The following is a 16,188-nucleotide window of genomic DNA, read 5'->3' on the forward strand; positions in this document are numbered from 1 at the left end:
GCTTTTTTACACATCCACCAAACATGATAAAGTGTCCCTACTTCTTGTTCACATTTCCAACATACATTTGGAATGCCTTTCTAGAAGATTTCTCTGGCATCATTTATCAATGATACATCCTGCTGAGTTGGCCAAATTGGAATGGAGTGATCTCCTCACAACTAGACAGAACTTCTGAGAAAAACATTAAAATCGCTCATGGCAAATTACCAAAAGTTTTCTTTGATCTGATGGACAATTTAGGACTGGTTGATATATGGAGACAGAAAGATAGTAATTCAAGAGAGTATACCTACTTTTCTGAAAGACATAGATCCCTTTCAAGAATAGATGTGATTTGGATTTCAAAGAACTTGGCTACTATGGTTTCTAAAGTAGAGATATTACCAAAGACTGTTTTGGATCATAATCCTGTGAGTTGTCTTAAAAAAAAGAAAGAAAAGAAAATCTAATTCTTTTAGATGGAGACTGAATGAAATGTTGCTACAGAAAGAAGGAATAGTGGAGGATTGTAAAAAGAAATTAAAAGAATTTTTTGGAAATAATGTAGGCACTAATTTAAGAATGGTTTGAGATTCAGGTAAAGCTTTTATTAGAGGTTATTTTATACAACATAATAGCGAACTTAGAAGAGTCAATAGAAAACGTGTTCTTTTGGATGAAATAAGGAGAAAAGAAGAAATAGAAACATCCAGAGAAGATAAGTATTTCTCAACAAATTAGGCTTTTACAACAACAATTATCTATGTTAACAGTAAGAGAAATGGAAATAGAAATGAATTATGTAAGGCAAAAACTTTTTGAGTATGCAAATAAACCAGGGAAGTGGCTAGCATATAAAATAAGAAAAGAAAAAGAAAATGATATTGATATTACAAGAGGGAGATACTGTATTAATGGACGAACCAGCCATACAAAAAGCATTCCATCAATATTGTTTCAATTTATATAAAGGAAGTAATATCTTGCTAGAGAAAATAGATGAATATATAAAGAAACAAAATTTACTGAGGATTACTGAGGGACAGAGGAGATTATGAATTGGACCTATAACAATAAGGGAAGTTTCTGAGGCTATAAAAAAGATTAAACTAGGAAAGGTGCCTGGACCAAATAGATTTGCAGGTTCTTATTACAAATGTTTTGAGGATGAACTTTTACAACCTTTACAAAACATAATGAATTCTATTCTATGGGTAGGAAAAATTCCAGAGAGTTGGAAAGAGGTCAATATAGCACTAATATTTTATTTATTTTTTATATATCAAATTTGTCACCACCCATCTTGTTGAAATGACTGAGTGGTTTACAAAAAAGTTAAAATCAATTAAAATTACAATATACAATACTCTTAATAAATAGAAAATAAATAGATCCAACAATAGATACTGTATAATAGATACATGTCCTCCTTCTTGTCCTCATGTCCTCCATTCCAGAGGCATGCCTTAAAATCAAACATTGTCCAGCTTTTTGAATATCTAACAAGCTTATCTCTTCCAGAGCAGTTTTTCTACCCAGTGGTTCCCTAATAAGTACTAACCCCAAGTTAAGAAGCTCAGCTTTGTGACCTTAATTAGCTGATTAGTACCCTCCCAGCTTGCAGTTGTTGCCTGAAATTGACAAGACCTTAATCCAGTGTTGTCCAAACTTGGCCACTTTAAGATGAGTGGACTTCAACTCCCAGAATTCACCAGCCAGCAAGTTTGGACAACACTGCCTTAATCAATTACATGCTGAAAGTTTTTGCCTCCTTTACCACTCTAGCACATTCCTGTGATTGAAAAACCAGTTCTGCTGCTGGTAAAAGTAATTTCATATGCATGTTGGCCTAAGTACTTTTTGAGTACTTGAGTACTTTATGAGCCCTTTATGTCCTGGGCTGTAACTCTGTGTTCCTTCACCATTGGTTATCTAGGTTAGAGCTGATAGAAGTTGGAGTTCAACATCTGGAGGAGCAAAGTTTGCTCAATGAGCCTCAGATTTAAATTTTTCAGTAAAGAAGATTTGGAAAGATGGCTTTCCTTGTTACAGTTAAAATAAACTAAAGCATAATTCTGGCAAGTGGAATAATCCAACTCAGAACTGGCCTGGTATAGCTTCATTTGCTTGGTTGGCTCATTAGTAAGAGGAAAAACTAAGTTTTCCTCTGTTATTATGGCTGCCTTCCCAAACTCGCATTCTCTAATCATGGTAAACTGTGGTCCTTTTCCTCCCCACCCAGCAGGAACATTGACTAGAATGAATGATATTTGTAGTCCATTTTGGAGAAATCTGCCTTGGAGAAAATTGCTCCTAGAGTATCAAATACCAAGTGGTCCAGCTGTGACACTGTGCTAATGGTCCCATTTTATGTCATCTTCAAATTTCATGCCATGTCCATCTCTACCAACATAGTTAAGACACATTGAACAAACTTTCTCCTAAGCAGACCCCTTTCCTGTTCTCTGAACAGAAAAGTAGTATCCTGCTTCTACTTCCCAAAATCGAAGGAAAATTTGTGTCCTTCCTCAAAACAGATGGAAAAGGGTTTTGTGTATGTGTGTGTTCTGCTCTCTAGCTTTAGTGGCAAATCAAAAATCTGTTGGGCAGTTGCTGAATTTCTTGTTTGTGGGAGATATTTCCTCTTCCTCCTGAAATATATATTTTAATTGGTTCTTTTGTCTGCCCTATATACCAAAGCCATTGCAACAGTTTGTAATTTTGGTTTCTCAGCCTTTCTATGCCAAATACTGAAACAGACTTCCGCCTTTTTTCCCTGGACTCTCTCCAAGTCATGAATTAGCTGCCAAAAACTCACCTCACAGATCTCTGAATCATGCAGGAAGAAAGGAGAGGTAAAACCACTCTCTTCTCTCTTTAGGTGGCTAAAGCGTTCTGGAATGTTTTTGAGGGACAACCCTCCAGATAATGCGTTTGATGATCTACCAGGCTAATCTAGGCGGGGCCTACACAGAGACACCTTCAATCTTGTGATTTCACAGGTTGTCTTCTTGCTTTTTTCAGGCAAGGAGTAACTTTACTTCTCTATCACCAGCAAAGAATACAAGCTGTTGATCAGGCAAGCGGCATCTTTGTGTCACTAACATGAAAACTTTTCTGGCTGTTACCCTCTGCTTTTTCGCTGCTTTGGATCCTGTGAACTGCCAACGAGGTAATATATTCTATTTTAGTTTTTTGGTTTGTGTTGATCCATCTCTGGTAGATTGTGTATGGCAGCTGATGTTTCCTTCTGTAGGTTTTTTTAAAGTGCTTGTATTCTTCATGCCATCTATTCTCTTCATCTCAATTCTCCCTTGGTTTTTCTCTTGCATTTCTACTTTTTAGCTATAAAAATTAGCACTTTACGGAGTTAATATTACCAGGATCTCCTATAATGCTTGAAATGGCTGCTTGAGCTTGGGTAAACATGTTACAGCACATTACAATGCCTGCTTTATTGTAACATGTTTACCCAAGCTCAAGCAGCCATTTATTCCTGCTTTATTCCTTTCTCCATTGTTTTTGTATTTCAGCTGGCTTTTAAATCCAAGAGTACTAGAGTTGTCCTTCATGCTTTAAAAAAAAACAAGAGAGGAAATGGATCATAAAAAAGACACGTAATTGCATAACATTGGCATATGCTAAGTTGAATGTAGTGATACAAATTTTGAAATAATTTCAGTAGAAATTCAATATACAGCAGTCATAACTTCTGGGTAGGCAGGAGCTTAAGTGCATCTGTCCTGCAAATTCAAAGGAAAAAGTTTTCCATAATGTGAAAGGAAGGCAGCCTACTTTATACAGAAAATATAAATATATGCTTCAGGGAATCAGATGAGGCCACATGAAACTACTTGCTGAAGCTAAAAAGACCTATTTTCTGGCTCCAAGTGACCTGTGAGGCAAAAAAGACTGGGACAGTAAACTCACACATGTAAATGAAGAATGGGCACAAGATAAACAAAAATGTCACAAGCCAGGAAAGTCTAGAGCAATCCTGCATGGTGACTTTCTGAAACGTCAGTGCTTTTCCATGTGATAATGATGGGACTTCCAGATGACACTGATGCTTATGGAGAAATCCTGTAACGAAAAGCCATTGCTTAAAGAAGGATGTGTCCAGACCAGTGTACCTTAGTAACTTTAAGATATGTGGATTTAAGTTCCCAGAATTTCTCACCCATGGCTGGCTGGGAAATTCTGGGAATTGAAAGCCACTCATCTTAAAGTAGCTAAGGTTGAGGAACACTGGTTCAGACACTGGTTTCTTGTTGTACTTGGTGGTGCAATTTAGCATTAAACTGGAAAGACTGGCCATTTTGCTGTGACAAAAAATGACCAGATTTTAGTTCCCTAACCCTGCAACAATCTCTATCCAGATAGAGCAATGTCACCCATATGTGCTTTAGAAGTGGTAAATGTTGCAGCCAGGACTGAGAGTATAGTAGGCAGAAAGGGGACATAATTCCATCTTCCCACTAATCTTGTCCCGCTAGTTCCACTTATTGAAAAGAAGTAAAGGGGATTTCTTCTTTCCATATACTGTAAGCAGCAAATAAATAAATAAATATACAGTGGTACCTCGGGATACGAACTTAATGCGTTCCGTGACTCTGGGCGTATCCCGAGTTGGTTGTAACCTGACGCAAATTTCCCATAGGGTTCAATGTAAATCCCGTTAATCCGTTCCGCCCTCCGAATTTGGTCGCACCCCGAAGCAAATTTTCCCATAAGGTTCAATGTAATTACCATTAATCTGTTCTGGCATCTGCGGACCACGTGTCAGGGGCGGGAGAACGGCCGGGCACGGCGCGGCGAGAGAACGCCTGTGGACCACGTGTCAGGGGCGGAAAAATGCCCGCGGACCACATGTCAGGGCGGAAAAATGACCGTACCCCGAGGCGGAGTTCGCACATCGAGGTAAATTTTGCGGCCGGAGCTGGTCGTAACCCGAAAAGTTCGTTAGTAGAGGTGTACGTATCCCGAGGTACCACTGTATATATACATAAAAAAGGGAGAGGAAATGGGACACACCTCCCGCCGCACCTACCAGCAAAGGAAAGTACAGGTCCTTCATCCTGAATCAGTTTTTACACTTTTCACTCAATTGGTCATCTTCAGAAAGAAGCCACTGGGTCTTTTTTCCCAGTCAGCTTGGTAAAAGGAGGCAGTGGGAGGGAATGAAAAGCCTGTTTTTCTGTTTTTTAAATGTAAGTATTCCTTTTTTACCCACTGCATTTTACAGCAGGCATGTACAACTTCTGGTCTGAATGCTCCACTTTGCCTTTTGGGCCTCCTTTCAGAAATAGTGGGTAAAGTCAGAATCAAAACTGAATTTGATTTCATTCTCATTTCATTCAAGTTAAATATAGTTAATATAACTGCCTTTCAGCCCAGCACTTAAATGAGTTTTCCCTTCTGTTCCATTAAAAATTAACACTTGGTAGTAACTTTGGAAGACTGCACTCAAAGCTTATGGGGGACTCATGAGACCCTGGGGCTGGGCATCTTCATCCTTCTAGATGGGCAGGCTGAGGGAGGGACAATGATAGGCTCTGCAGTGTCCTTCCTTTTTCTTTATTTTAAAACTTCTGGCTGAATGGAAGAGCCAGTCTCAAACATCCATACTTGTCATCTTTATTTCCCAAAGAGCTTCTAGACTTGAAGAAAACAGGAGTGGCTGTTTGAACTTTGTTCTGAAGTAGTGCCCCCTTTCTGGAAAACATAAACAACTCATTTGGAGGACATGGGAAAGGCTAACTTAAGTTTGTTTATCTGGTTTCCTAGATCTGTATTAGGGCGAGATGTTTATTAAGTCAGTTCAAAGTTCACAAAAATGAGCGTGATTTCAAGATTGCTTCATCAAGCAAGATTAAAAAAAAAACTTATCTAGAAGGCATTCTAAATAATTTCTTGAGTATACCTTAATCTGCCTACTTCCTATGCAGGAGCTTCTGTAAGTCTTTCTAATGATACTTGAAAAACCAGAAGTTCTGATGTCATCTTTATGGTCTAGTTCTGTAGACTAGACTGGGAAGTTACAAAACATAACAGAAGAAGGCAATGTCTAAGCCATTTGTGCACTTTTTCCAAGAAAGCTGTATGGTTGTATCCATGCACAGTAGTCACCAGCAGTTATGCTTGACTCAAGGGCATCTTTATTTTTTATACTTTAAACATATAATAGCCAGATACTGTACTAAACAAGAAGGGCTCCTGCACCTTTAACAGCTGAGTGAAAGAGTCCTGTCTTCTTTGGCACTTCACCACCCATGTAAACGTCTATATACCTTCTGTATAAAATGCTGCATATCATACATGAATGGGTGCATTCCATCAACCTCATGTTCGGCAATTGGCTACAAAAGGCAACTTGTGGAGCCTATAACTGACAGCATCAGACAATTTGATACTTCTCTTTTTTCAAAAGTTGCTAACGTTAATGTTAGTTATGAACTTTCATGAAAGTGAATATAAGACAGTAACTGAATTCCCATTCCATACTAAGCCAGAAACCACAGGTTACAAACCAGAATAGATGAATTCGCACAACATGGTAAGCCAAAGCTGAAAATATATCAATACCATCTTATACCTTAGCTCAGTGAATAAAGTAGGTCATATACGTTCTCATTTCAAGACCTGTATGAAGTTTTTATTTATATTACTGGGTTTTCATTTATTAAAAACAAATGTCCTCATTAATGCAAAAATAAAGCTGAAAACTAATAGAAGTTTCTGCTAGCACCTAGAAAGTGAAAAATCATTTTTTAAGCTTACTGGAGAAAAAGAAAAGCAATTTGATTCTTAAAGCATAATCTTATGCATATTTACTCAAAAATAAAATTAATAGGATTTATCTCCTAATAAGTGTTGTTAAGACTCTGGTCTGGCAGCTCAATTGTATATGCAAATAAACTCTAAATAAGTCCCTTGAGGTTTATTAGGGTTTCATCCCAGGAAGCTGGGTCTAATGTTATAGCCAAAACTCAACATGTAGTAACCTGTTCTACACGTATGGACTCATAAGAAACAATACATTAAGTCAAACTTACTGGAAAATCAGATGACAGCTTTTAATTTTGTTTATTTACTACTGCTTAGCCCATTTATGCTCTTTGCATAACATAGCTTGCTCAAAAAGGAATATAATGATGGGTACATATGTATGGATGAGTCCTTCTTTTGCAAATCCAGAACAAATTTTTCTACAACTTATTTAATTTTATCTTACTGGAATGCTTCATCTCTTTTGTACCATCTCTCTTGCACTTGTCCTTTCAGTTTGAAATATGGTTGCATTAAATGATACATTCCTACAAAATGTACAACTTCATATAAATATGATTTGCATCACATTCTATAGGTTCACTTTCCACCATGCCATTTGCTAACTTGGTCATCAACAGATTCCCCAGAATATTTTCTTCATCCTCATTATTGGTGCATTCACTTTTGAACCTATATGGTAATGTGTAACTCTTTAACCAGGAGTTGAATGTAAAAAGGTAACTCGGCATTTTGGAAAAATCTAAGTAGCCTGACTCTAGGAATGTTTCAGAATGGATCTGTAATCCTATACATATTTACTCAGAAGTCGATCCCAGTGGGTTCAGTGAAATTCCTGCCTAAGGGAGTACAGGACTGCAGTCTTAATAATTAGATACAGTAGTCCTATGTTCTGAGTGTTGCGAAACCTTATGTTCATCAGTACATATGAGTTTTTCTTTTCTTTTTTACTAACTCTGCTCTGTTATTTGATGTGTGGTATCTTAATTCAAAGCAATGTAATAGGTAAATTGCATTGGGGTTGTTTGCATTACCCTAGATATTGATTGATCCCTTTGATATGGAGGCAGCAGAATGTTCTTGTTCATTATCTTACAGCTACCATATTTTGGCTACAAAAATCCAGATGACCATGAGATGGCAGCAAACAGATACAGAAAAGTCTTTTTCTTTGCTCCCATGTAATTTTCTTCTGGACTTTTGCAGCCCAGTTACAGCATTGTCCAGATATCATTATATGTTGTAGCAAGGGGAAAGTCAGCCCTATTGTACACTGTTATTGCTCTTTTCTTGTTATTGCTCTGTCTTTATTAAGATTGTTAATTCTGAAAAACCATAATGAAAATTCACTATATATGCCCAGTAGATTATTCACTTCTGATAGATTATTCACTAAGCGGAGCATTGATTCAATTTCAGGACAAGTTAAAGAAGTTAACTAGGGTCACTCCTTGTGCTAAAGTATAGCTTGGTTTAACTACAAATAAATCACAACTGATTACAACTCATGCTAAACTGTAAACTATGGTCCCACAAACTCATGGAGGGCTTCACATAACCTGCTCTAAATAAATAAATTAACAAACCCCAAGCGTAACATATGAATCTAACCATTGATTTCAGCTATTGTACTTTTGTGGAACATTTTTTCACCCCTCTGATTGCCTGTGGGCTTTCAACAGACATGGTATTAAATATGGGAACAAGTTGAAATATGGCCGCAGGTTTAATGGGTGTGGGGTTATTTCCTGTAGAAAGAACAGCCTTAGTAAGATCAGAACCACAGCAAGTTTTGAGGTTTCTTTTAATCCTTCCCTCTACATCATGGTCTGCCCTCAAATTGTACCCTATTCTCTCCAAAGGCTCTCTGAAAAAGAGGCCAAGGTTTATGCAGCTTTAATATTTTGGTAGAAGAGAGGGTTTCAGCAAGTATCAATTGAGTCAAATTATTTCTTCCTCATCCCTGTTTACGATGGATACTTTTTTTTCTTCTTCTGGGTATCTGACCATTTTAGCTCTCCGATTTAAATGCTAGGACCATCATAGCTGGTCTGCAGATCCCCAGATGCTCCTGGGAGGACAGACAATAGTTAAGAGGTTTCTGTATCTCTTTGCTGCATGGTCCAGCTATTTGCATCCTAGACATTGTAGCCTTAATAAACTTGTGTTCAAGGAAAGAGGTTTTGGTAGGACTCTTGCAGGAAGAAAGCGTTCTCCCTTCTTACTTCTGCAATTATATTTCTTTTCCTCTTCACTTCCAGTAGCTGTTTCTTGTAAAAGAAACAACCCATTTTATGGTGTTTAACACATTCATCATGATGTCAGATTTGGCCACCGAATGCCACTTTTTCAACAATGGACATTGGTACATTGCAACATCTATCAATATATTTCAGAGTTGTCCATTATTATTAAACAAAGCTTCAGTGCTACAAACAACTGCAGAAGATAAATAAATGCAGCAGATGAAACTTTATTATTGGATCACTGTGCTGAGCAAAATTTCGTTCTTGTGCCTATCTTGTAGCTCTTGAAGGCGTAAGAGTAGCCTTATCACAAATTGGCAAAACCTATCTCCTACTTCCTTTCGGGTACATTTTATTAAAACAAATATTTTTGTTCTCCAAATGCCCCTAATATGGTACACCTTTTCCGTATCTGTTCTTTGCCTGTTGTACATTACCTGGATGTTAATGAATAATCTGTTAGAACTAGTTGAGTTTGGATGCAGAACGAATGATGGGGAATAAAGTAAATGGTTTTTCAATTTGTTTTATAATTTTACACATGGTGACTAGATTCAAGGTCACAGAGCTCCTTTTCTTTTCTAGTTGTGCACAAGGATGACTTTTCAGAGCCATAAGCATGAAGAAAAAAACCTCCTTCAGCTGAAAATCCACTTATCTGAATAATTACTGATGGTACATTAAGTACTGACCTTTTTAGTACCTGGCTCTTCCATCGCTTTCACTTCTAGTTCTTGCCTTTGCTGAATTGGATCTCGTCAAATTGAACTAAAGTCTACCCCCTCTTTTTTTAACGATCTAAAAAAAAATAAAAAAAATAAAAGAGAGTTCTAATTTTTAAAATAAAGGCAAGATGCAAAATGGCAGGACAGAACTTTGGACTGTTTTCCATAGGTTATTCTAGTCCAGCATTAACTAAGACAGAACAATCTGCTCTTGTATTAACTTAGAGCTTTTATTTGCTTTTAGAATTCCACCAAAGTTTCAGGGTTACTGAGGATTACAAAAAAAGAGACATTACTGATAGTAGAAAGGAGTTACTAGTTTGCACTTTTCTTCTTCAACTTTTCTCAAAACTACATGTTGACAAAGCTGATCCTGCTTTAGATCCTCAAAGATTCAACCAAAGTTCTGAAGAGAGCCTGAGTGAATTGCTCAGTATCCAAAGTTTAGAAAGTCTGAGTGCTTAATCAAGTAAATATATTTAAAAGCTATAAAAAACACCTCCAGAATGCTAGAATGCAAAAAAGTTTAGATTTTAGAAGCCTTAGTTAGGGCTTTACACAAAATGGGAACCTAGTCATAGAGGCTTCTAAATTGAAGAGGAGCAGGAAGCATATGTATATCTACCCTCCCACCCACTTTCAGCAATACTGAAAAAGAAAAATACTGAAAAAATACTGCACTTCAAGACACTGAAATTACTTTTTTTGAAAAAGGTGTGTATCGTTTTGTTTCAGAGAAGACAAAAATAAAGACTGAGAGCATTAGTGTCGCTTTTGGTAAAACAGGTCTGTTTTCCAAAATATCACAACCTCTTTTGGAACTGCCTAATTATTTTGAGTTTGCAGTATTGGGGAAGACAGATTTAGTTTAATTTCAGGGTGAGGCAAAAGTTGGGCATTTTCCCAAGAAAGAGATTGTTGAGAGGGCAGCAAAACACAACTGGGCTGGGGCAATTAGTCATAATGTTGCAAAATAGTCTACCATTTTTTTTGGAAAGAGAAGGTTTGTCAAAATTTGCTGGATAGGTTTCAATATGCCATCCGTAATAAAACAGTTGTTTCTGACAGGAAACTGAAGAGATTACTTTCCTGCCTCCCATTTCTTTATTGGTTTAGCTAGGGCTTTGCACAAAGACAACTGGAAGAATGGCTATTTTATAGGTTTTTGACATTGTTGCTAGGGTTATAACATCTGAGCTGAAAGAATCTGGATGACCAGCAGATGGCAGCAGAAGGTTAGAATTTTCTGAATCTCTTTCCTGCTATCTAGTGGTTGTCTGGGTTTTTGCAGTGGATATATGGTAGTCCCAGTTGGTGTGGCCAGCTTCAGATATGATATAAACTACTGGAATGTCTCAGTGGATTGAGAAGAAATGTCTTCCCAAGTATTTAATAAATCATCTTTCTCTGAATCTATCAAAGAAAATGTGTCTTTGATTGTATTGAAAGAGGTTTACGTATAATTGCTTGTATAGGGTTGGAATAGATTTGGCTAGACAACATGGACGTGTCCATGTACACTCAAGGGAGTTTTCTCCCTTCCTCTCTCCACACACCTATACTTGTCACTACATGCTGACCCTGTATGTGCAGAATCTCTGAGTCCTGTGCTGAGTGAGCAGCTATATAAATCAATTAAACAAATGAACAAATTAATATAATTTACATTCGGAATCAGAAGAATGTTGAGGGAAATAGCCGTTGATTTGTGATATAGCTGATCTTTACAACTTGGATAGATTCACATTCTGATGTAAAATTGATGGAGAAAAGTTCTTGACTCAAAACAATTAATTCCCAGTTAGCACTTTATCACAATAAGCACTATGAAATATAGCCATTTTTGATTGCTATGGCATTATTCATGACTGTTCTTCTTGCCTATTTGTGAGTGCGTATGGGTGCAATATTCCAGATTTATTTAGTTGTGAAATAACAAAAAGAGTGAATGTCTATGACAGAAGGCCTAGATTTTGTAATCTAAATGTATATAGCTATTTAGCTACCATTACTTCAATTTAACAACCAGGAATCTTAGCACTTAATAAATATAGGTTTGTGTGCATGGAAATAATTATGCATCATACTGTAACTTCTAGCCTAATAAAATAAGTACCTACAATAATCTTGTTTTAACACCTTTTCTTCACAGTTGACAGGGAGTTTCAGCCATGGCTACAAGGTGTCATTGCTGTTATAGTCTTTTTGGTTCTGGCAATGATTGCCTTTATTGTCAACAGATTATGGTGCCAGCATAAAGAGTAAGTGCTGATTTTTCTTTCCTCTGCAATATATATGGCATTTTGCTTGGTTTTATGCTATATAAAGTCTGTTTGGTCCGAAGAACTGTGATTGGACTCCCCATTTTCCTAAAGTAAAGTGATTGCAGGGGCCATTATGGGAATGGAAGTATTAAGGGAATAAAGATTAAAGATCATTTTTAGAGTTTTCTCAAAGCAGTTCTCAAAGCACTTGTGTTTATATTTCTCTGCTGGAGAGAAAAAATGCAGATTTCTCAATATTTTCTCCTGTGTGACTGAAATTAGGAAAACAATTTCCAAATTATTTAGGAGTAGGAAAACTGGTTCTATGGTCCCGGCTGGATTCCTTTCTCCTTTTTCATAGTTCCGTCCTAATAGGGAGGGAGGGAAATCTCCCAATGTCACATCTGCTTTAGCTAGGGCTACAAGATCTAGCTGCAAGAAGTCCAGATGAATTTGGTATCACATGGTAGCAAAGACTTAGATCTTATGTATTTCTAATGGTTGTTCTGAGTTTTGTGGCCCAGATCTGGTAGCTACTGTATAGGGTTGACCTCACAACATTAGGTTATAGAACTGATTCCTTTCTTCTAGCGATTAGTTATATACAAGTTGCATACCAAATCTTGTGGAGACATGATGGCTCCACATATAAACTATAATACTTCTATATGCAGATTAACAAATTCATGAACCAGGAAGATCTGAAGTGTATGCTATTTTAGCAGATGTTGGCTCTCTTAACTTTAACCCAGGATGTCCCACAGTAATTAGACAGAATGGTGGACTACACACAGCAAATTCCTCAGCAGACAGTATAGACAACTTCTCTCAAACCAGACAGCTAAAGCCAGGGTTTCTCAATCTCAGCAACTTTAAGATGTGTGGACTTCAACTCCCAGAATTCTCCAGCCAGCATGGCTGGCTGGGGAATTCTGGGAGTTGAAGTCCACACATCTTAAAATTGATAAGGTTGAGAAACCCTGGTTAAAGCATTCATGAAACAATGTGATTATATTGTATACCTACTGAAAGAAATGCTTTTCTAGGCCTGTAAGATGGAAAAGCATATATTCTGTGATTTTCAAATTTTCTCCTTTCAGGAAGTACTGTTCACATTATTTTCACTGCCAAAGTCCTTGTTGCAGAGCTAAAAAGGCCATTAAGCCATCGATCCACTGCCCTTTTTTAAACAATTCAATCAGAATCTGCCTTCCTGCATCTTAAATCCATTATTCCATATCTTGCACTTTGGAATGACAAAAAATAGTTCTTGACCTTCCTCTCTGTGGCATTTTTTCAGGTATTTGCTATCATATCCCTCATCAGTCTTCCCAAGGTTAAATATACTCTGCCCCTTCTATTTTTCTTAGTAGTCCCCCTATTATTCTCATTGCCCTTCTCTAAATTAGTTTCAGGTTCTCTGAATCCTTCTTAAAGTGTATGCCCAGAAATGGATACAGTAGTTGAGATGGAGTCTGTCCAAAGCAGTATCTGATATTTCCCTTGTTGCTGCCATCCTTGGTGATTAAGTCATAGCAATTTTTCAGTAGTGATTCTATGGAATGCTCTTCCAAGAGAGGTTTTTTAGTCACTGGGCACAACCTTCTCCTTTCCTCAGACTTTTAACCTTAATTAGCTGAGTTGCATCTTTATTACTGATGATACCATTGTGCCTTCTACAGAGTTATCCTTGTTTTTTTTCATTCTGTTAATGTTGTTGGTGATGTCAGCTGCCACTCTTGGGCTCTGTCGTATAATATTCAGAAATAAAGAAATATGCATTTGATCTTCACATGAAAGAACTACATGTATGAATTGCTCATAAAATTCATCCTTCTGATCTCATTGGGCTCCTTCTAACTGCTTCTGCAGTGATTCCAAAGAAGAAGAAAAACATGTGTCCTTCACGGACAGGAAAACTGAAGACCCGATCATTTCTAATAGCATGGAAGGAATATATTCAGCAACTGCAGCAGACTTCAGGTTAGAGTTGTTTTCTAACTATTAACAGTATAACTAACAGCACACTTCTAGAAATGCCTGTACAGAAGTAAATCCCATTATGTTCAATGGGGCTTATTCTAAGGTAAGTGTACATCAGATGTCAGCCTGTTTCTGAAAGAAAGTGGATTTTTGGTTTTGCTTGTGACTACCTGTCCTTGATTTGTCATTTTTCTCTCTGTCTGTTTTACTGCCAATTTACAGTAGTATATCATAACAGGACCTGACAATGTGATTAATAATGACTGATAAATGAAAAGTTTCACATGTTTTGTTTTACTTAATTGTTTCTTTAGCTGTTAATTTGGGTGTGTGGTCTAACCAGCAACCCTGAAATGCTTCACTTCTGAAATTGACAGGAAAAAGCAAATTGATTTATGGATATTTCAACCATCTGTGACCATTTGGGAATATTAATGAATCATTTAGAACATGTAGTTGGTTTTTTTTCTAAAGCAAGATTTCTACTGTGGTTAACTATATACAGGTGTTAGCCCTGCGAGGTAGTCCAGACAAGAAGCACAACCAGGAGTACTAGATCAATCTTTATCGTAAGGTTGCATTAACAGAATCTTACAAGACTAAAAGTATTTCTCCCCTCCTTTCTTTTTATGCTCCAGAAAACTAGGGAGGATCCCTTCTAAAACATTTCTCATGCTCTCCCTCCTTCTGGGGGCTGAGATACCTTTACATCGGGAGCAGTAAATGGTTATATCAGTGACTAAAAAGAATGTATGAATTTTCCAGGATAATGGATTAAAGGGCCAAATACTTTTTCACCCATCCCCATTCAGGAGAAGGGGCAATTTCAAGACTGAATACCAATTCTGTAGGAGACAATCTCCCCATCTTTTTCTTCCACCCAATCACTGCTGTTTCAGAGAAGGGAGGAATCATATGAACAGGACACTACCATGAATATCAGTGTAGCTGTCTCTCAAATTGGGACAAGAGATTGGAGGGAGACCTACACAAGGTATCCTTGAATATAGGATGGGAGCCAATATAATAAATACATAATACATATTCCTCTTTTTAATATTTCAGGTGTGAAGAAGGCCCTCATGTCTATGAAAACAAAGTTCACTTTGAGTGTGGCACCATAACTGAATGTCATGCTGAAAATCATGCAGGAGTTCTTACCACACATATGTAACATCATTTTGGAGTGTTATTTATTCTCACATTTTAAAATCTCCCTATCAGATAGATTCGTTACAAGATGAGCCCACAACATTTATTATATATGATTTAATCAATCTGTTCAAAGACCAGTGGCCAACTATGTTTGGGAGGCAGTATTAACATTTTTACATTGGATTTATTTTTCTGTTACAAGTTCTGAGGTGAGCTGCACATGTCTAACAGGTATAATTAATTGACACATAGTATTCTCTCATATGTTTTTTCACCAAAGGGAGCTCACTAACAGACCTCATTCCATTTCATTTTCGTTGTTGCATATCTTTGCATTTTAGAACCTTTGCCAAGTTTATTGGTATAGATCAGTGTTTCTCAGCCTTGGGAACTCTAAGATGTGTGGACTTCAACTCCCAGAATCCTGGCTCAGGAATTCTGGGAGTTGAAGTCCACACATCTTAGAGTTCCCAAGGTTGAGAAACACTGCTATAGATAGTCCACAAGTTCACTTTCAGATCTTCTATAGCTCACTGTCATGTTCTAGTTCATTATCTGGGAATTTCTTGCTTGAAAATTATTTTTCTTCATAAAAGTTTTATATTTTCTTCAAAAACTTGTAGAAGCACATGAATAGTGTTATTAGCAAAGGTGAAGGCTTGGTGGTAGTCTTCCACCAATTGCTTCCATTTTATTTTTCATTATTGTTATAGAGTCACCCTAGAAGCATATCTTTTTGGATGAGGCTGGTCTGATTTTTGTACAAAATTCTTGCACATGAATTTTCAATTTTCCTTTTGATATTTGGGTGAAACAAACTGAAAGATTTATTATATACAAGCATATCTTGTTGGTTGTTACTTTTCAAATAAATGTTTATACTTTTTAGAAACTGCTACCCCTAATTAATATAAGAACAATGATCAGGAGGTATAATTTGTCAACATGAAAATGGATCACTATGTATAGTTTTTAAAAAATCAGAATTAATAAAAGTGTTTATTTTTATTTATAACATGGTTGCTTCTTTTATTGATTTCAATC

At 36.9% G+C, this 16,188-nt stretch overlaps 1 protein-coding gene across 2 annotated transcripts; it reads left to right on the top strand.

Moving 5' to 3' along the window:
• Nucleotides 1–2,752: 2,752 nt before the first annotated feature.
• Nucleotides 2,753–15,566, top strand: PDZK1IP1 (PDZK1 interacting protein 1). Of its 2 annotated transcripts, XM_015889426.3 has the most exons (5): nucleotides 2,753–2,837; nucleotides 3,007–3,154; nucleotides 11,895–12,003; nucleotides 13,879–13,989; nucleotides 15,055–15,566. In XM_015889426.3, exons 2-5 carry the CDS (start codon nucleotides 3,088–3,090, stop codon nucleotides 15,161–15,163), a joined length of 396 nt encoding a protein of 131 aa, XP_015744912.1. In that variant the 5' UTR covers nucleotides 2,753–2,837; nucleotides 3,007–3,087; the 3' UTR covers nucleotides 15,164–15,566. The 2 variants fall into 2 exon arrangements, with proteins under 2 accessions (XP_015744912.1, XP_007436050.1); XM_007435988.3 differs by lacking the exon at nucleotides 2,753–2,837 and having other exon boundaries at nucleotides 2,863–3,154.
• Nucleotides 15,567–16,188: the final 622 nt, after the last annotated feature.

The sequence above is a fragment of the Python bivittatus genome, unplaced genomic scaffold (assembly GCF_059951505.1).
Source record: "Python bivittatus isolate LINGU-HERP-01145 unplaced genomic scaffold, Pbiv_v1 ctg000700_np1212, whole genome shotgun sequence".
NCBI classification, from domain to species: Eukaryota; Metazoa; Chordata; class Lepidosauria; order Squamata; family Pythonidae; genus Python; species Python bivittatus.

What these genes read in the sequence shown, in the direction of transcription:
- PDZK1IP1 (XM_015889426.3), top strand. Translation starts at nt 3,088, where the DNA reads ATGAAAACTTTTCTGGCTGTTACCCTCTGCTTTTTCGCTGCTTTGGAT. An exon ending in TTATGGTGCCAGCATAAAGA is followed by an intron (nt 12,004 to 13,878) that starts GTAAGTGCTGAT and finishes CTGCTTCTGCAG; the next exon opens with TGATTCCAAAGAAGAAGAAA. An exon ending in GCAACTGCAGCAGACTTCAG is followed by an intron (nt 13,990 to 15,054) that starts GTTAGAGTTGTT and finishes TTAATATTTCAG; the next exon opens with GTGTGAAGAAGGCCCTCATG.